General features: G+C 41.3%; 1 protein-coding gene across 6 annotated transcripts in view; it reads right to left on the bottom strand.

Moving 5' to 3' along the window:
* The window catches only part of MEIS2 (Meis homeobox 2), a 202666-nt gene that overhangs the window by 134014 nt on the left and 46657 nt on the right, over window positions 1-21995 (bottom strand). For 5 of the 6 annotated variants that reach the window (XM_045900384.2, XM_045900385.2, XM_064570696.1 and 2 more), the window contains one exon: window positions 5699-5844. In XM_045900384.2, the coding sequence (XP_045756340.1) occupies window positions 5699-5844 (146 nt within the window). Of the gene's footprint in view, window positions 1-1496; window positions 3933-5698; window positions 5845-21995 lie in introns of those variants that run through there. The other variant, XM_064570701.1, reaches the window with a different exon arrangement.

Raw genomic sequence — 21995 nt, 5'->3', positions numbered from 1 at the left:
TAGGACTGAATGCTTTACATTATCTATATGATCTCATGCAATCCCTGCAATAACCCTCCTAAGTTGGTTCTAGAATTATCCCCATTCTACAGATATGGAAGATGAGGCTTAGAGAAGGTAGCTGCTCAAGATCAAAAATCTACTATGTGGCAGATTCCAGGCCCTGTGTTTTGTTTTGCTTTGCCCCTGATAATGAATAACTGATAGTCACGACACGATAGAATCTTATGCCTGGAAAGCCCCACGAAAGGACACTTAGTGCTTCTTTTCAAGTAGGACTCATCTAACCTCCCCCAGTCAGAAAGCCAAGCCCTGGGCTCTTCACTTCGACACTGGATCACCTCATTTAAGAAAAGAAGCCATCTAGGTCTACATAAGATGAAGAGAACTAGTTAAAAGGCAAAATAGTCTAAGTCAGTATCTCTCTGTCTCTCTGTCTTTCTCTGTCTCTCATGTGTATGTGTGTGCCTCTGTGTGGGTACAGTAAAAAATGTGAGAGATGACTAAGTTGACTGTCATATGGTCTTGATGAACTCCCTGGAGAAGAGATATGTGTTCTTCTACGGTAACACGGAGCTGTATTTACTCATAACTTGGGTATATGGTCTCTGCAGGATGATAAACTTTAAAACTCACGTTTCTTACCAGAGACCCTTACAAAATCCCATAAAACAATCTCTAATAGACAAGGAGCTAAACGACGAAACGCGTGAATGGCAGGCTTCATCACTCTCCCTCACCATCAGAGGTCTAGAGGGGGACAAAGCGTTTTGCCTGGAACAAAGGGCACAGTTTTTAGAACCTGCAGTTTCAAGAAGGCTGCACGATATGACCTCACTTTAATTTGCTTCTGATTCTGCACACATATCTTTGAAAGAAGTCCCACATCCCCTAAGTGTGAGCTTTCGCCTCGTGTTTTCAAATGAGAAAAACTTTAGAGACTGGTATGAGCAAGGGGTGTCTTTGTGTGTGAGCACTTCCAGTTTTCATTCCGTGATCAAATATATTCTTTGCAGCACAACTAGAAAGCTCTCGAAGGTGGCCAGTGGAGGTGCCTGAGAGCCTAACTGAGCACATTAAGGGCTTCTTGGCGTGGAAGAGTGTTTCACGGTTATGAATAAACCGTTAGCCCCAGTATTATTTCTTGCTGTTTCTTTCTTTAACTATCTTTGAAGTCAAATGAAAACAGTTGTAATGGCAGGCTTACTTTTATGATACCATAATCTTCATGTGTTAGTGAAAGGAATATACTTCCCTAGGATTTCCCTAAGTTCTTTTGCCATTGGGTACTTTCCAGCAAAAGCACATACATTTCCAACAGATTCTTTCTTCAATCTTCACTAGATTTCTTAGTCTGAGAAGCCAGGCAGAGCCATCAACCAGTAGAGGAGGGGGTAATCGTATATAGAACATTTCCAGGAGGTGAATTTCTAAATATATACATAATTTAAAAACATACATACATATATATATACACACATATACATATATGGGTTTATTTTTTTTAAGTTATTATGAGCTTTTTAAAGGGGATTTTTAAAAGACACTTTGGAAATTGGTAGTCAGAAACCAGAAATGAATTATCTAGCCTCAGATTAAATTTAAATTCAAAGTGCTTAACTCTGAATACGGATATTCCTCAATTCATCCAATAGTTTGGTTTGTTTAAATGCCACTTTGGATTTAGTTTAACTATCTCCTTCAATATAATCAATCAGCTGCAAGCGAATTACCTTTTCCCCTAAAGTTGGTGGTGCACAGGAATTTGAGACTGTTTTAACTGTTACAGTTGTAGTGGGACTCGTTCTTCCAAGAAAACTGAAGGTTAATGATTTTTGTCATATTGAGACTAAGGCTTAACAATTGCTACAGTTGGCCTTTGTTGAGGTGGGCTTCTTTTTTCTCTGAGCCTTTTGAGGTATTCAGAATAGGTGACAATAGCTTGCAGTTGAGAACATATGTAGAGAGACCCCTGTGGCTTATTGGAAAAAGTTGCTCCATGCTGGTTGGGTGTTTGGAAAAAAAAATACAACCAGAGTTCTTTTATGTTCTGCTAGTTAATGAATGCATGAATGTCAAAATGGGCCAATGGCCCATTCAGGGGGCAAAGCCTCAGCAGCCCCCTTCTTTAAGAACACATCCTGAGATGCAAAATACATTTGCTTAACAAATTAAAATAATGAGATAATTCAATTAGCTTCTTTTTAAAAAAAAGAAAGAAAAAAGGGTACATCGGGGATTATTGTAATACAAGAACAGGTCATACTGCACAAAAGGGAACAAACCAGTTTGAAATAATGTTAAAGAGACTAAGAATGGAGGAATGCACACTGAATCATGCATTTGTGAAGAAATTTACATGAAATAATAATTTAGACTACATCTATTTTCAGTGAGCTAGAGCCAACATTTCACTTTGAAAGTTGAAATTAATTAAGTGACAGAAAAATATAGTGGGCATCTCTATTTCCAAGGACTTCCTCATGCCTGTTAGTGCACGTAAGAAAAGTCTAAATTAACATGTCGCTAGTTAGGGGTCTCTATTCTTGGTTTCTGAGCTCAGAATTATAGCTGAGTAAATCTTTCAGCTCATTAAAGATTGGAAAGTAAAAGTTTTACAGGACCATCCTCATCAAAGTGACTGAACCTCTTCTCTGCAGTTGGGGTGAAATCTGGATGAAGAGGGAAAAATTTTTTTTTTCAAAGAGAAAGCCAGCTGAGGAGAATTTCCTCATGATACAAGGGAGGTGTAGAAAGGGCAAGGGAGGGGAGCAGAGGGAAAGACTGGGAGACAAAGCCAGTGGGAGAAAGTAATGAAAGGGGCATGTTGTGAAAGAAGGTCATGGGGAGGAGAAAAATAAAGCACTTAGCGGAGACTAAAAAGGAAAGGGGGACAGGGAGGCAAGGATGACCAGAGGCTGGGACAGAACGGGGCTCTGGCTACGTGCTCCTGAGGCGAACCCAGCGCTATGGGTGCAGGAAAGGACCCTGCAGTGTGGAGACCCTGCACTGTGTCCCTCTCGTTTGAAAAATGGGACAACGGAAGGTCCAGAGAACTTAATGGGCTTAACTGTGGTTCAGCCGGTTACAGGGGCGTGCTGACCTCAAAAGGCCGGTTTCCCGACTGCCTGGCTGAGGTTCTTTGATTCTTCTCTCCCCACTCCAAGGACAGGCATTCATGAAAATTTTCAGCTGGCCGTACAATTCTGCACCAAGTCTCGAGTTCCTTTAACCAGATTGAAAGCACTCTCAGGGCGGAGACAAAGTGCTGTGGTTGGTTTGTAGCCCCCTGCACAGCAAAGCCACAAGGAGTGCCCAGCAATCACTGGCCACCCACAATTTTTCACCAGTGGCCACAGTGCACGGTGGGTTCAGCCCAGGGCAGGGAGGTGGGAGATAAGGTACCGACAGGACAAGGTGGGAGGTCCAGAAAGGGCTCCGGACACTGACACTGGAGACTCAAGGCCCAGAATACGGCCGGTGAAGGAGAGAGTCGGCTTGAAGAGAAAGGTGCAAAGAAAGTCTTCTCTACTCAGAGAGACTGGGGGAACAGGAAGCTTTAAAAGCAAATACAGAAAATGGCACTTGGCTTCTCCCTATCTCCCACCGTGACGCCGAGCGTATTGGTGGTGGAGGCTGCGTGAGGTTTACAGGCCACAGGGAAAGAGGATAAGGGTTTCAGCAAAGTCATCATAATGTGGTGGAAAAGGCACAGTGCTGGGGACAGGGAAGGTTGGGTCCTTGTCGCAGCTTGACCTTGAGTTAATCACTTCCCTTTCTGGGTCTCAGTTTCCTCCTTTGCAAACAGAGCAGCTGAATTCTCTCAGGTTCGGCTGTTCTGGGATGTTGACTTTGATTACTGAGGGACTGCGAATACATGGAGATGTTTGCTTGGAAAGCCACGGTGGAAATCTCTCTTCGGCCGAGAAGGGCTGAGCATGAAGGAAGACAGCGGGGGGGGGGGGGGGGGGGGGGGGGAAGCCAAACAGGTGAGCTCGCGGGGAGCAAGCTGTGTGCCTGCCCTCCGTGCGCCCCTACCCTGCCTTTCTAACTTGCTACTCTAACCAAACCGACCTTCGGTTAAAAAAACGAGAAGCCCCTCCCCTCACACTCACTCGACTTCCAAATTAAAAACATTTTACAGGTTAGTAAATCTCCAGCTGAGGTGATGTAGCAAAGAACAGCTGTGAAGTAATTTTGATAATGATGAGAATAATAGCCACATGGCAAGGTTCAGGGCTTTGCTGTTGCAGCTTCAGTGCTCCTGAATAGATAAAAGTGATTAAATACTCCTGATTATCCCTGACCAATATGTAATGGATTTACAGCCCTTTCAATTAGTCAGTATTTGCTTAGGACTCATTATTTTGTCTTTGGTTAAGTAATCAGCCCAGAGACCGCATGTTCTGTCTAATTCCTCTGAGCCGAGTCAGTGCAGGGCCCTGACCTTTGAAATGGCCATAGCTGCAAGGCAAGAATAACCACTACACCGGGGCAGCCTCGTTGGTCCTCCCAGCTAATCCTGACACCACAGGCCAGATCGATACACCTTAGTTTGCTACTAATGTCCTTACATCAAAATGGCCGATTTAGGAATGTGAATTTATCGCTCGGCCCTCCCCGCCACCACTGCACCCCTTGCCCTCTGGAGCTCCGCTGCGAGAGCAGAGCGGCAGCCACCACCATAAATAAAAGTGGAACCTTGTCCTGGACCCATGACACTGTAACTAATGTCATTCAGCATGGCAACACACAAGTTGGACAATCAAAGAGGACCTTCAGCTTTCAGCGGGCTACTCTATTTTTAAGCATTAGCCTAAAGAGAATGGCCTGAAAACAATATCATAGCAAGCAGCCGCCTCTGACACCTTCACCATTTGCCCGGAATTTCCAAGCCAACAGTAAAATACGAGCGCCTGGTTCCTCTGTAAGAATATACTGTAAATTTTTTTTTTTTGGTCATGAGAGTCTCAGAGTCAACGGGATACACCGACACATAAAACCGAATGCAAACAGGAGGGTAAAGATCCACTATTACTTTAAAAATGTGGCAGAGTTGATCTTTTCCCAGAACTGAAAAGGGTGAGCTTATAACAAAATGGACTTAAACAGCTAAAAAAGAGTCTTTAATCTCCACGTTATAGACGAAGGTGCTACAGCACCTAGAACCCTCTGTTTGTCACATAAACATGGGCCATGTTTGCACGCAGCTCCAGCAAGTACAGTTGCACCCGATACCATGAGCTTGGACACGCATGGGGCAAGGCGCCTCTTTTCTTTCTTTTTCTTTCTTTCTTTCTTTTTTTTTTTGCCTCCTGGAGGAGATGGCTTTCATTAAGAGTGTAATCAGCAGCGTTTATGGATTCATGAGCCATTTCCCTTGGTTGCGGTGGCGGTATCTGAAGTCGCTCTCACACCTTTTAGCATAAATAACAAATTTATTTACACATGCTGTGTAGGGCCCTAGACCATTCTGAATAATAAGGTCCATTCCTGGCCTATTAAAACAAAAATGTCCTCCTTCCTAGAGGGTGTTCTGTGGGTAGTGACAGTTGGCAAAACCTTAACTGCTCCGTTAGTCATCAGATTTCAAGAAAGGGAAAACAGGCACCTTATTTTTTAAAAAATCTGTTATCAACCTGTATAGTATGCTAGCAGCAGGCAAAACAACAAAACTTTCTCTTTCATCTTGACTTACTGTGAGATGCTGGAAGAGCCAGGCTCTCATGATATTTGTTGCTACTTTGGGGAAAATGCCTCTTTTCTTCTGGCGTTTTTTGTCCTTGTCTGGATCATCATCGTCACCTGTGCCAGGTGAAGCTACACTGTTGTCTAAACCATCCCCTGGTAGAAAAAAAAAAATGAAAATACATTAGACACAACACAGAAAGGGTTCCAACAACAATGTGCAGCTAATGATGAGCTCAGCTAAGCTTGTTGAAAGAAATGCATTAAGCGGGTATATTCTCTTTCATTAAAGTAGAGTTGGAGACACAAATATGTAAAAGACAAAATTAAACCAGGTCTCTTCAAATGTTAATTTTGTGTGTCTCCCACTTGCCCATATCATTAATTCAATTATAATTGTGTGCTTGACACAGTGCAGTAGCTCTTTGTCAATTATGGAATCCAATGTGGGAAAACCGCCATCAGAAAACCCATTCGGTGGAAATGCGTCCCCATGCCCACGGTGAACACATACTGCAGGGTAATCAAGTTAAATGTTCTGTAGTCTATATACTCTAGGCTGTCTGCATAGGTGACAGTAACTGTGTCACTTCCTTGCACATAACACACTGCCTCCTCAGCCCCTCCTAGGACTGTCACCTCTTAAGCACGCACATTCACACACTCCTCAGATGACCCCGCACTCAGCATTTGCATGACATGAAAACTTTTAGCTCTCTGCACCACTGATCATGATCATTATCATTAAAAAAAAAAAAAAAAAAAAAGATATACATGAAGGTAGGGTGCTCACTTAATCAGAAGTTTCTATCACCGTCTTCCCCTTCTGTGCTTTTCTCTGGCATTAATTGTGCATTAGCAAAAATCATTTACTTTTAACAGTCATAGTTATTTTTTCTTGCCCTCCAGCAAAAATGCCTTGAAAGCCTGCCTGGAGGGCATCTAAATTATGTATCTGAAAAACTCTTCCGGCAAGGCATTGCAGGACCCCTACTTTCTTAAAATTCATACGAGCACGTCTTCCTGTTTTTGGGAAGGCATCAATCAAGAGCAGCAATATATGCCATATCCCTACATTAATATTTGAACTAATAACTTTAAAAAAAGGAAAGAAACAAGATTCGACTTGTGGCATAATCAAATGCAAAATAAATGAAGAATACGGGGACAGCACTGGGGCTTTATGGATGGCTGTGTTTTCCTTGCACATCATTAGCCTGGAGCCACACGAAAGAGGAAAACAGAGAAGTGGAGAGTTTATGCTCCCTGCTGGTGTTTAAGAAGCTGGGGTCCTGGAAGGACATCTGGGAATTGCGCTGAGATGGGGGTTTTTGTAATTTAAGAATAGACATTCATTAGCAGTAAATGCCATAAATCCCATGCTAAGTAAAAACCTTGTCCAAGAAAGCCTAAAACAATAAACTCTGTGCTCAATGTAGCCTGAGCTAGACGCTCCGCAGTTTCCCGGGGAATGCCGGAGATCCACCAGCTCATTCCCAGACCTGTTCCTTCCTCTTGGACTGGGCTACTCCACGACGGCCTGCCCACTGGGCCCCTCACCTTCCAACTTCGGCGTCCACTCTGTGGGCTTCCCTATACCTGTTCTCTTCCTTTCTCACCAAAAAACCCTCAACCTTCTTTGACCAGAGAAGCAGAAAAGCCACAGCAAAGAGCTGGCAGATTAATTTTATTGACATTTCCATTTTCACTGCAATGTGATACCCTCCATCACATGGAAGAGATGACCCTCACTATTTACAGACTGACAGGCCACTTCATTACAACCACCCTGCCCCAAGGCAAAGCAGCTCCCTTCCATCTGCCCAAACACTAGAGCATGACCCCGAAGTTGCTGTTCTCTTTTTCTTTGCCGTCTGTTATGATAAAAAAAATTTAAAGAGAGTGAGTGAAAGGGACCCCAAATAGTCAAAGAACTAATCAGAGTACAGGGAAACAAAAGGCATTTGACTTTTGAATACTGCATCTACAGAGGCTAGTCTTCATCTGCCTACCCTCCCTACACATCCGTGTATACTAGGGGTCGCTCGCACAAGGAGACACACACACTCACATACACAAGCTCGAGCAGGGACACGCATACACGCTTTCCACCATGCCAAGGAACTGCTGCAAGGCAAATTCTCACCCACACTAATGGCTTCTGACTGCTCCTTGGCAACCCTAGCATTTTAACCTGGGTGGATGTGCTCTCCAAAATACAGATACTGGAGCGATCTCATCAGCTGTTCATGTGACACAGATGGAGAGTGGCTATTAGGAGCCAGGCAGTGGGCCTTGGGGATCTGAGGTGCTGTTCTGTAGCCCGAGGCAATTTTGAAAAGCAGTACCCGGAGATGAGGAAAAAAAAAAAAAATCCACATGGCAAGTCCAAGTTTGAAGTCGGTCAGTCTGTCTGTCTACCCACCACGGATAAAGATATCTTTGTCTCTTAATGTAAAATCTATGTGGGCTATCTGGACGTACACTGCAGATAATGTATGTATGGAATGGCTCTTCCTTCAATGTCTTCCAAATATAAAAACACACACTGTAAACAATGCCTGTGTGTATATATTTCTTCCGAAGCACATATGGTTTCTGTGTATATGTTTAAGCTGAAATTGTCAGGATTTTGTTAAAATCTCGTTTAGCTCTTTTTGATAGATTTCTGAATATACTTATTTTAAAAGGTTAATTGCTTAATTGAAGGAAGTTCAACCAAAAAAAAAAAAAAAAGAAAGAAAGAAGAAGAAGAAGGAGGAGGCATTTGCATTTTTCACCCAATCAATGACCTTAAAAATGAGAGACAGCATTTCCACAGTGCATTTTCTCATGCTTAAAAGCAAAGAGGGCTGGTAACACCTTCAAACTATTTAGCTCAAGGAAAAAAAAAAACATAACTAGATTGAGCGTCCTTTGATGACTGACCGAAACTGGAGAAGGCAGGACCATTACATGAATTTTAATTTTATATAAGTGTTGTAAAATATTTGAATTTGGATCCAGTGTAACAGATAATTGTAAAGAAAAATGTGCCCATTTTTATAATAAGTAGATATTAGACATTAGATTTTTAAATTAATATTAGTGTCTCTACCTCCTTAAGGCGAGGAGTTTTCCTCTCCACGTTAACACAATAAATGCCATTTTTTTTTCCTCCAATGGACTGTGAACCAAGTCCAGCATGGAGGAATAACAACAACATAAAGAAAGATTTTGAAAGGAAACTGTGTGATCTGCAACCTAAAATAAAATTGTGCAGAGGATGCCAAAGTTAGTAACTCTTCAAGTGGACGTTGTTCTCTTGCTTTAAGGCTGTGTGCGTGTAAGACGGTTGGCAATCCCTGGGACCTGTGCCAAATGAGTTTCTGTGCCGGAGAGGGGTGTGTGTGTGTGTGTGTGTGTGTGTGTGTGTGAGCACAGATGCACGTGCCAAAAGGTATACGAGATAATAGAGTACATCTCAGCATCTGAAGTTAAGATTCCAAAGTGTGGAGTCCTGAGGCCAAGAACTGTCTTTTGCTTCTCTTTTTATCCTGAGAGCACACCTCTGTGTCTGACCCAGAGCAGATACCCAGTGATTGTATGTTGGGGGAGGGAAAAACTGAACTCACCCATAAGCTTATGCAAGGACCCTCCCCTCTTTCTGAGAATCCCAAACTGGGGCAACCACACTCATTATAGTGCCTCAGGGGCCGGGCTGCCTGTGTGCACACAGTCACTTCTAAACATACCAGGAATGGTGCTTCTTTGAAGAACCCAGTGTCCATCACGGCCTTTTGGGGGGGCCATTCCACCAGCACTGCCATCTCTGATGATGAAAAACTAAAGAAAAAATAGTGGAATGCTCCTTCTAAAAGGTTACTAATCCCTTCTCGAATTTGGGACAAAGATACTCAAAAGAGCTGTGTATTACTGGAATGCACTGTGTGTGACCATGGAAAGAAATATTCAAGGCCTGTAGATAGACAACTTTGACGTGTATTGAATCATCAGGGGAGATCGTTAAAAACACAGGTCTCTAGGCCTTATCCCAGATTCACTGACTCAAAATATCCCAGGGCAGGGGCAAGGAATTTATATTTTTAACATGTTCCTTGGATTTGCTTATGCAATCAGCCTAGCACTGGTTCTCAAACTGGCTTTTGGAAGCCACTGAACTAGATGAGCCTCTGATTTGAAAGAAGATGCAACCTCAGGAATGGGTCGGAAGTTCCAAGTCTATCCTACTCCCATGCATCTGGTCAGTGGTCATGGTGAGGAACTACAATGTGGCCCGGGTTTTATTCACTGCAGAAGAACCACAATGTTCTCCATCACATGGACTGACCAGCAGAATGGAGTCTCATCCTGATCTCCTGATGATGAGGGATACAAAGGATGAAAGAAGCTCCATAGAACATTGGGTCTCAAAATGCGGACCAGCAGCGTTAGCACTGATGAAGAAACTGTGAGAAATGCAAATTCGTGTACCCAACCAGACCGAGTGAATTTGAATCTCCAGGGGGGAGTCTAATAATCTGAATGTAAGTGTTCCAAGTGATTCTAATGACCACTCACGTTCAAGAAGCAATGCTATAGAGCACATAGAAGATCCCCTTAACCTGCTACCCCTGGTGGTTACTGTCTGAAGGTCTTAATATAATCTCTGCTTCTTCCTCCTGTTTTAAGACTCTGAGGTATTGGGGTGCCTGGGTGGCTCAGTCAGTTAAACGTCTGCCTTCAGCTCAGGTCATGATCCTGAAGACCCAGGATCGAGCCCCGAGTCAGGCTCCCCGCTCAGTGGGGAGTCTGCTTCTCCCTCTGACCCTCCTCCTCCCTCTCGTGCTCTCTCTCTCTCACGGTCTCTCTCTCAAATAAATAAATAAAGTCTTTATTTTAAAATGGGGCGGGGCACCTGGGTGGCTCAGTTGTTAAGCCTCTGCCTTGGCTCAGGTCATGATCCCAGGGTCCTGGGATTGAGCCCCACATCTGGCTCCTTGCTCAGCGGGAAGCCTGCTTCTCCTTCTCCCACTCCCCCTGCTTGTATTCCCTCTCTCACTGTGTCTCTCTCTGTCAAATAAATAAATAAAATCTTTAAAATTAAAAAAAAAAAAAAACTCTGTGGTATTTTAAGAGCTTCTGTGGCTAGATTTACACCCATGCTCTGGAGGAAGTCACACACACTTTCCATAGCTGAGCATACCACGCTCAGAGCTACACCTACCTAAAAAACCACTACTGAGAGAGTTTAGTCACGGGAAGCTAAATCCTGGGATACCATGGGTATCCAGGTTTTGGTAGACTCCATACCCATAGCTGTGTAGCCAGTGAATCAAGGAAGGATATGGACACATTATGAGAGGATCCTTGGATAATTCTAAAGCAGAAATTCCCAATCCATAAAATTCTACATCATAAAAACTACCTAGGCAAAAGGACATCACTTCCTTTCATTGGCATACTGTCTTACTCCATTTAGCCAAAAGTCTATATTTTAGACATCAATTTCTTGGTCTGGAATAAAGCAATGATACAAACAGCGACAATGTGCTATGATGAGTCCAATATCACTGGGATGTGGCCTTCTTGCCCTATCAGAAATACAATGTAGCGACCAAGAGGGTCCATCTTCTTCTACCTTTCTACCTCCTCCACCGCCCTCCAAAAACAAAACAAAACAAAACAGAACAAAACCAAACCAAACCCAGTCATCTACCAGTGAGAAAAATGAGGCCAGGATATTAGGCTGTTGTTCAAAGTTCCACAGTATTATGTGGTCAAGGATAAACTAGAGTTCTGGCAACTTCAAGTCCAGTGTTACGACCACTGGTTTTCTCACATTAATATCATAGGTTATCTTTTACTTTTCAAAGCATTACCTCATTGGAACTCTGTTATCAGTGACAGATCTAAGCAAGGTTTGATCTCTCACAAGAGAAGGTCTAAGTGCAGAGGAGAGATTAGATCTACGGCGGAGGAGTTGGGACTGAGCTAGAGCCGGTCCAGACTGGTCCAGGTTCAAAGAAAACGTGCAGACTTTTCTCCCAAAAGTAAGCCATCGCTTGAAGGGCTTTAGATATACGCAGTACAGCAACAGTCTTTGAGGGTAGGGGTTTTTTATAACAGGCTTATTGTCATCCAAGCGGAGACACCAGACTGACCTTCAGAGCATAGAGATGCTACAAATATTTGAGAACCCACACCCACTGCCCATACAGTCAGGACCTCATGAGCTCTGTGCAATGCTATTAAATACTTCATAGAACTGTGATCAAAGCAATATATCCCCTTGCCTCCAAGTCCCTTTTTTAACACTAAAGTTTCTGTGACATTTGGCACACTGTCAAATAACAATCATCTAAAACTGACCTCTCGATCTTGTATTAGGACAAATAAGCATATTTGGTTGGTACCATTTGTACTTCTTCTGGGTAAGTCAGTGGTGCATTATTTAATCCTCACTTCCCCTCCTGGGTGGCTCAGTCAGTTAAGTGACTGCCTTCGGCTCAGGTCATGGTCCCAGGGTCCTGGGATCGAGCCCTGCATCGGGCTCCTTGCTCAGTGGGGAGTCTGCTTCTCCCTCTACCTGCCACTCCCCCTGCTTCTGCCCTCTCTCCGGCAAATAAATAAATAAAATATTTAAAAAATGATAATCCACACTTCCCCAAGTTTGGGACCAGGTTTACTAGTTAAATACATTCATACAAAATATATGCTGTAAAAAGGAAGGATATCTCATCTGAGAGAACATGGCTTTTTTCCCCTCTTTTTTGCTAAACAGAAACTCACTATATTATCCTTTTCACTGTGTGCCATGTAAATTCACTAATTTCATACACACGCACACATATATATCTTCTCTAACAGTCTGTTTCCAGGAATTAGGTATATTGACAAGTACATAGGTGTTTATACACATGATCATAAACTTATATGTATATAAATTAAATTGTATCTTTTTCAAATCAGTCACCAAGTCGTACACAAGTCATTTGTGGATGAACTGCATATTTCTGCCAGTAGCCACACCTACACACCCATACACAAATTTATAGAGTTCTTCAGACGTGCGTACTTAACATTAAGTAGAATAGTCCCTTTTCCACATCATTTCCCTATCTCTAGCATACAGGCCCCTCTTCTTTATCAATACTGCCATCACTGTCATTATCTTCATTATCACAAGTACCTTTCAGTGGGCATTTGCAATGTTCCAACCCTCACTTAATCTTCACAGCAAATGAATGAAATAACTACTATTACCAATTCCATTTTACAGATAAGAAAACATAGACTCAAAGAAATTCAGTAACTTGTCAAAGGTCACATAGTTAGGAAGTGGCAGGGTGTGCTATCCTCCAAAGCCCAGGCTCACATCCTCTAGCCTCTCCCTTAACCTGCTCAGAGGACAAGCGAATGTGAAAAGTGAAGCTAGATGCTGGATAAGCCCTCACTGCCCCGGAAACAAGCTCCAAGAGTGAGGTCTTGTATATTTGCATCCATGTTCCAAGGTCATGGCGGGTGACAGCCCATTTAAAAGTATGAACCAAGAAACAAGCAGGTGCATATTTTACACAAACAGGTATACCCATTATCTAGAGATAGGATCATTATTGTTCCCTGTGGATGTAAATTTCAAATTAAATATGATTTTGAAACAGAAGCATCTGTGGAATTTTAAAGACCTTTCTGAGCCAAGGGATCATTCAAGATGCCATGCCTTTAGTCCTTTCCCCTGGGCCTGGAATGCCCTTTCCCTTCATTTTTACTAACCCTCCTTCCCATTCTTCTTTGTCAAGGCAAACTCCTACTCAACCTCCACAACCCAGTGAAAAAGGAATCTCCTTGGCAAAGCTTTCTCCAGTTTCCATTAACAGAGTTAGTGTACTCTGCTTTCTTCAGTGTTCTTCAGCAGTTTGCCTTAGCCTCTGTTTTATTTACTTTTCTGTTTTGCAATTTATCTGTTGACTACTTTCTCTGTCCTGCTTGACTGTGAACTTCTCCAAGGCAGGGGCTGTGTCATTTCTGATTCCCGAACCCTGGCTCTGAGTAAACACTCAAATGTTAGTGGCATGGACAAATTGGCAGCAAGATCCTTTAGACATATTCGTAGGACCTGATGAGAATATAACCTGCTTTGAAGAAACTGTCCATGAAGGAGACCCCTTGCCCCCCGGTAACCTGTTCTAGTAGCCACAGAGCCCTGGGCTCCCCCACTCCCCTCTGCCTGCTCCATGAGCACTGGGTATCATGGTATCATGGCCAGTGTTGTCTGTGTATGTGTGTGGTCCTCCTCAGAGGTTCTCCTTACATGTCTGAGACATGGGCCACATACTGCTGATGAAAACAGTACTCCATCTCAAACCTGCCCTATTTCAAAGGGGAAGTGGGGGTTCTGGAGGGAGTGGGCTGCCCCTTGCCCAGGCTGTTCAGATGACTTGGAACATTACAGTTAAAAATGGAGTAATAGGTAGCCATGGAACAGTAACACCCAGTACCTTGTGAACCAATTTTCTGTCATCTTTTTTCTCTTGACATAACACTTTGAAAATGGAATTAAAATATACTAACAGTCAAAATACATATATTAGATACTAAGAGTCAAAAGATATTTTCTTCTGGGGACTACCTTCCAGGAGTTTAATTTAGGTTATCCCACCGAGAAATCTGCATCATGGTTTCAAATGAGATGGAAAAAAAAAGAAGAAGAAGAAGAAGAGGAAGAAGAAAAAGCCGCCTTTGCCTGGTTCTGTTTTCCACTACAGCCTTGCAAAACTTGCTTCCCAAGAACCATCCACAAAGTAAATCTTTTTGCACATGCAATTTACCTTTTTCTCACCTCTGATCAGCTTGGGGGAGGGGGAAGCTGAAGACCCAGAAATGTGGGGAGGGTGAGGGGCCAGAGGTGGGGTGAGGGGCCAGCAGTGAGACCTGCTAATTACTGATCTCTTTTACTCTCCTGCTGTGCTTAACTGTCTGGACACGTTAAAGTGAAATTTTTCTGTGATTTTTCAAGTGACTAGTTCATGGCCCACTAGCACGGAGGGAAGCAGAAGAGATGAAATGCTTTCGTTTACATGCAACATTTACTAACCGTGTGGGTTTCCGACATTAAAGAGAGGACAGTGACCCAGGCCACCTTTTTCACACTCAAAAGAGCACTGAAAAAACAAGTCTTCATCGGCTTACCTCAGGCTCCCCTGGTCCTGAACACCCTCCCCCCGGGGTAGGAGCAGAAAGGGAAAAACAGAGGGGATTTTATGCTCCTTTCTCTTCAACTTTTCAGGCGGTATAAGCAGCATTTAGCAAATTCAGCCCCAAAAGGCTCCAAATGCTCAGAGCTGCAGGGGCTCCTTCTTTGTTATCCTCCCTCTATTGACACAGGATTTACGCAGGCTCTCCACTGAAGAGACCTAAAGCACTTCCATTCTCACCGGCTCTGCCCCGATTGTGGCCCCCGGTGGCTTCACCCAGGCCGGCCACGGGGGATTTCTGTAACCTGGAGAAGGCCGCAACACTTAGCTCCCTAACTGGGCGATCCGAGCCAACGTGGCCCTGCGGGCCGTTGCAAAGCGGGGGGCCCATGAAGATGGGCTCACCTTCCAGCAGAGAACCAAAAACCCAGCCGAGGCTGGGCAAATGTGTGTCCAGAGACAAATAACATGCACTTTAATATATGCATCTATATGATATAAGGCAAAGTGGTGGGTGAAAAAAAAAAATTCAGACTGCAGCTTGGATGAAAACCACTTCACCCACTGGTTGGAAAAATAAAGTGTAAAAACAGACAGATGGACACATATGTAAATGTGGCTGTGTTTTAGGCTTTAGCTGGCAACGTGAGTGCCGTAGTATAGTTTTACACGCCTGTATTTTCCATATCATGTTGAATCCTGTTAACTGTTGAACAGAAACATCCTCATACTGGTCCTTGACCAAATCGGTCCCCTCAGTTTACCCGTCAGGAGCCATAAAATGGCTTTGTTTAGTGACTGGAACCCTCTAATCCTTTAGAGCATGAGTGAACGAAAGCTTCCAGTACTCTTCGCCCAGGCTTCACTTAAGTTGGTTTCTCTCATTTGAGATACGGAACTTCACTTGAGAATTTTAGAATAGTTCAAGAAAGGACATCTAGTCTCACTTGCCACAGAATTCTCCAAAGGATATTGACTGAACCCAGTAGAAGAGTGTATGCCTTTGCCATTCAGCGGATTGCTTAATCTCCATGGTAGAGCACAAAAGAGTTGTACTTTTTTACTCAGTTACCTGATGAGCACATAGAAAGGTACAGAGTTGGTTCTGAAGGAATTCACAGCACATCATAATAAAGCCCTTCTGGGCACTCTAATGATTCATTTTTAGTGATCTCTCAAAGGCCCTTTCCCACAGTTAACACTCAGATTTTATTAAGGTAGAAAGCAGGGACAAATGTCCACTCAAGTCCCAGCTCTCAAATTTGACTCTGCTTGCACTATATACTCCCTACAGCTAAAGCTTTTTTAATGTTCTGTTCACCTCCCTGGAGTGGCATTTCAGCTAACAGAGTTCACAATCTTTCAGCCCTAAACACAGAAGGCTGCTATCTTCAAGTCATCCTAGGAATGTGCCAGATACCATCATCTCCCTCCTGCTATACAAAGAACCAGAAAGAGAGAGACCAAGAGAAGACCAAGCTGATCATGTTACCAAGAGCCCAGAATGCCCCTCTCAGAAGGTTAATCTTTGAACCAGTAAACATTATAATTAGGAGCCTTGAAGTTGGGCTGAGGCTGGCCATTGAAAGAAAGACCCTAAAAGAGAAAGTATGAATGGAACACATTTCTTTCACCTAATGGTTGACACAAGGGTCATGATTTTTATGGGAAATGATACAAAAATGAGTTGTTATGATATAGGAGTCCCTTTCCCACATCTCCTACAAAAGAAAAAGGGTGGTTGGGGAGACATGTCTTCCCAATTTCACTTAGCTATGTTTCAGTACAAATTGTGAAAATTATGCAAATAACTATTTTGGCACCTTTGCTAGAGGAAAACATTATTAAATTATGCTCTAAGTATTTTGTCTGCTTTAGTAATTACTCTCATGTAACTGTAAATATAAATAGCTGTTATTCTGTTTAAATTTTTAATCATGCAAAATATTGTCACACAAAATGTCCTTCTGTTGCAGTCTAACTGGGATTTTCTTTTTTAAAATATCCATATTTAACTGAAGTGGACTATTTTTAGCATTGTAAAGTGTTCTAGTAAAGATAGCTGGCTAACATCTCTGAATCAACAGGTCTTTCAAGGAAAGATATGGCCTTTATATTTGCAAAAAGAATTTCCTACGGAAGGCCTCTTACGTAAAATATACTTTTAACATTTTACACTAAACTAGAATATAATCAGTCTGCTTCCAAGGATGTATTAACTACATCAAGCCTATATTTTCAACAGATGCTGCTAATATTCTCGTTTTATTAACAATAGGATTTTATATCTAATTGTCTCTTTTAGCATACTTTAATACGAGATGAAACTTTTAAGTATCAACCAGTAACAAAATTTGTTGGGGGGAATAACAGAAAAGCATAGTTCTGCATGGCAGGGTTATTTCATCCAATTTTTAGGATTCTTACCCTGTTATCTTATTTGCTATCTAAAACAAAAATAGGGACAATACGTTTTTATAATGTCAAACACTTTATCAGTTTGAATTCTTAATATGCTATCTCCTTGTGAATTTATAACAGCAGATATGATTTTCAAATAGCAGGACAACAAAAACAAAAAGGCTGATTATTTCTCTCACTTTCTTGATTGTTGTAAATTGAAAACAATAGACTGTTTTAATAAAAGTGCAACTTTGCAACTGACATTGTTAATGCAAAAAGAAATTCTTTAATCTTAAAAGATAGCCATCTTTATAATAACAACAGCAATAATAAAAATAACACTAAGACAACTAGATTCAGATATCTATCAACACTCCCTGTGGGATAGTTTTAGGAAGCTAGTCATAGCTATGTATACTCAAAAGAATAGCAGTACCTATGAAGTTGATAACTGGTTTTAGGTGAATACTTTTTAAACTATTAGCACATCAGAATTGGAGAATATTTGTTAATGATTTAAAAATTTTATTTTGTAGTTTTTCAAAGAATATTTTCACACAACAGTCTCCTAATGTAACTTTGGATTTTTGCTTAAGAAGTTTATAAACTAAGTTACTAATACTTAAAAGTAGCTACTGTGCACTTAGGCATTCCCACTTACTTTGATTGTTTTAAATAAATCTACTACTATGATTTGAGAAGAAGCAGGTGTTTTTTGGTAACGTAATGCAAAGATCTACAATATATATGTAATAGCCATAAGGAAAATAAATAATATGACTGCTTAATAAAAATAATCTAAAATAGCGTGAGTTGATTATTTTTCATACAGCCTACATATTAAAGAACTACAGACACAGGGCCCTTTAAAAGTGTACTTTGAATGGAGAATGACTGCTACTGGGTATGGGGTTTCTTTAGGAGTGATGAAAATGTTCTAAAATTGGTCATGGTGATGGCTAAACTACTCTATGAATATACTAAAAAATATCAAATTGTACACTTTAAATAGGTGAATTATGTAGTATGTGAATTATATCTCAATAAAGCTATTATATTTTTTTAAAAGAACACATTTTGCCCTCCTTTTTAAAAAAAAAAGCATGCTGGAAGAAATATAAAATCCTAGTAACAGAGATTTGAAGGTGTCCATAATCCTTTCTGAACTGCCTCAAAACAATGTAATTTTTTTTTTTTTTAAGATTTACTTATTTGTTTTAGAGAGAGCACAGGAGGTGGGGGGAAGGGCAGAGTGAGAAGGAGAGAGAGAATCCAAGCAGACTCCACGCTGAGCACAGAGCCAGCACATGACTTGATCCCATGACCCTGAGATCGTGACCTGAGCCGAAATCAAGAGTTGGATGCTTCACCAACTGCACTATCCAGGCACCCCAAAACAATGTGAATTCAAGGCTGCTTACTAATGTCATCTCAGCACCTTGTATATGGACAAATGTATGTACTCAAAAACACTTGGGGTGAATTTTATACTGTTTACATTTCAAAGATAGGCTTTAATGGGAACTAGATTGATCTTAATCCTGAGATTAACCCTTCTCTACTCTCAATTCCACTGCATTTTAGCAGAACCCTAGTCCAAATTATTTACCTCTTTCAAGGTTTACTTTTCTTTTTTTAAGATTTTATTTATTTATCTGTCAGAGAGAGAGAGAGCACAAGCAGGGGGAGTGGCAGGTAGAGGAAGAGGGAGAAGCAGGCTCCCCGCAGAGCAGGGAGCCCAATGTGGGACTCAACCCCAGGACCCTGGGATCATGACCTGAGCCGAAGGCAGTCGCTTAGCCAACTAAGCCACCCAGGTGCCCCTTTCAAGGTTTACTTTAACTACCAGAATAACTCCAGAAGACACACACACACACCACTCCTACATTTCTTCTACATAAGCTTCTTCAAGTCAGGAACCATCTTTTAGTTTTTTCATATCATTCTTAGAACTCTGTACAATTTTTGGAGTATGGTATGTGCCTAACCCTTTACTGAATGAATCAATGGATGTCTCTCCAATTCTTTGAAATATGCTATATTCTTTGTAAGTCTACATCTAAAACTTGGAAATAGAAACTTCTAGAATGTTGGTCTCTAAGAGTTGGGAACTGCCCATAGAGTCGATGTTTCATAAATTTCTTTTTAAAAATTTTTTCTAATTTCCTTTTTTTATTTTTAAGTAATCTCTGTACCCAACGTGGGGCTCAAACTCATGACCCTGAGATCAAGAGTCACATGCTCTACAGAGTGAGCCAGCCAGGTGCCCCGATGTTTCATAAATTTCACTAACTTGTAAGAAAAGCTGCCTGGAAGAAGCAACTTTATTAAAACAGACAATTAACAAAAGAGGCAACCTACATTTGGAAAAGTACCCTACATACTTACTTCAGCTTTCCTTTTCTAAATTTCTGACTTTATTCTATTTCTTTGGGTAGCTGTGCTATTTTGTTTGTACTTTGGGAGCTCACTTCTGACATATTCCTTGTCCCTCTCCTCTGTCCTTCCGCCCCTCCCTGTATAACTACAGAGGCACATATCCTTGGAGAAAAATGGTAATATGATGAAAGAAGCATGAGCTGTGGAATGACAACACAGATCTTGTACTGAATTTCCAGATGTAATTTCTTACTGGTTGAGTGTGACCTTGGTCACGAGATTAACCTTCTGAACCTCAGTTTCCTCATCAATAAAATGGGTAGAAGTATACATACTCAATGGGTTGTGAAAATTAAGTGAAATAATGAATAATAGTTATTAATTATTAACTCCCTACCTTGTACCATGAGCTTTACTCTTATTGACAAGCTTAGAAACTTTATAGATGACTATCTAGTCTCACATAGTACCTCGTCTATCAAAGGTGCATCAACAAAGGTTAGGTATTTTTTAAAATGAACTAATATGAAAGGACAAACAAAATGTGGTATATCCATACACTGAAATACTACTCAGCAATAAAAAAGAACAAACTACTGATACATGTAACATGTTAGGCACATTACAAGTCATTAAACTAAATGGAAGAAGCTGAACAAAAAACCACATACTGTTTGATTCCAAATGTATTAAATTCTAGAAAATGCAAACTAATAGACTGAAAGCAGATAAGTGGTGGCCTGAGGACAGGTACAGAGGGACGGATGGACGAAAAGGGTGTACAAGTGAACTTTTGGGTGGGGATGGAAATGTACAGTGTTTTGATTTTAACAAGTGCTGGTCTCAGTACATACAACTGTCAAAACTTGTTAAATTGTATACTTTGAATGGGTGAAGTTTTTATATGAACATTATACCTCAATAAAGTTGATAAAAATGTTAGGCAGGTTATAGTTGAATCTCCATAAACCTGTTATTTGGCATAGAACAGATTTTAGTGGAAAGCACAGCATGCAAAACAGAGAGGTGGGAGTGGGGCTCCTCCCAGTTATTGCAATGAGATTCTGAAAGGATGAAACAATTTGGGATAGCATTTGAAAGATGCATTTGAGAGAAACTCAACATGATATTTATAAACCTGTAGATGTATACTATTTTTTTTTTTAACTTCATGAAGATGTAAAGTGGATGGTCAGAATTTTAAATTTTATTCCAAAACATTTTTCTCCATTGGCCAATCCCATTATGGGAAATACTGTTAAAGAACTATTCAAATTGCAAAAATAAAAGGAGTACCAGTAATAATCTAAAAGGTAATAGAAATAATTCTTAATAAGCTATTTTTAAAAACTCTTTTGGGGAATTCAGTATTAACCCATTCCTCCTCATTGTAAGAAGATCTCACACTGGAGATCTTAGTCAATGTCAGAGGAAAATGACACCTCGCATGAAAGACTCTGAGCACCCTTAAGATTAAAAATGAGTGGGAAATACAGAATTAATATTAGCCCTTGACAGGCAGCTCCATGCCTTCAGATAATCCCTGCATGCCTCCTATGAGTAGAGAAGGGACCCAACATCTGTGAAACACCTAGTATCTACCAGGTACAATGGGTATCATCTCATCCGCACGACAGTTCAAAGTTCATTATTTTAATTATTATTTAATATATTCCGAAGTGATGCCAGACAGGCTAAGAAACTTACCTAAAGTTTCATGTCAGTAACAGAGCTGGATCTTCAACTCAAGTATATGAACTACACTTTCATAGCCTCTATTCCCATATGCAGTGGAAGTCATTTTTTTAAAAAGTAGAATGCGGTGGGGGTGGGGGCGCCTGGCTGGCTCAGTCAGAGGAGTATATGGCCCTTGATCTTGAGGTCATGGGTTCAAGCCCCATGTAGGGTACAGAGATTACTTAAATAAACTTTAGAATGAATGAATGAATGAATGAATGAATGAATGAATGAATGAATGAATGAATGAAGAATGTGGGTGAAACAATGTCTTATGGCTTGGCCCCCGGATAAGTGGTACTTACTAATGCCTGACCATGGCCAAGTGACTCATCTGAATTTTGAGATGTGTGATATTTGGCTCATATCAGATAATCAATAAGCGTTAGTTTTGTTTCATTCTTACTTTTTCCTTCCTTCTTTCATTTCTTTTTAACGACTCATTCACATGAAAATAAAACACGAAAGTAGAGCCACCAGTGGCTGAAAACACATGTGCTCAAGAAAAATAATTTCTCCCTTAGTCTTCCAGAACTCACACTTCAAAGTGACACAAAAGCAAAAGGCCCCAGTTGCCACTACATGGGAAATATTACCGCACCCGACTGGCAT

The sequence above is a fragment of the Mirounga angustirostris genome, unplaced genomic scaffold, assembly GCF_029215605.1.
Source record: "Mirounga angustirostris isolate CCGP_5_RB_7025 unplaced genomic scaffold, mMirAng1.0.hap1 SCAF_9, whole genome shotgun sequence".
Lineage (NCBI taxonomy): Eukaryota > Metazoa > Chordata > Mammalia > Carnivora > Phocidae > Mirounga > Mirounga angustirostris.
This window is presented reverse-complemented; position numbering and strand designations above follow the sequence as displayed.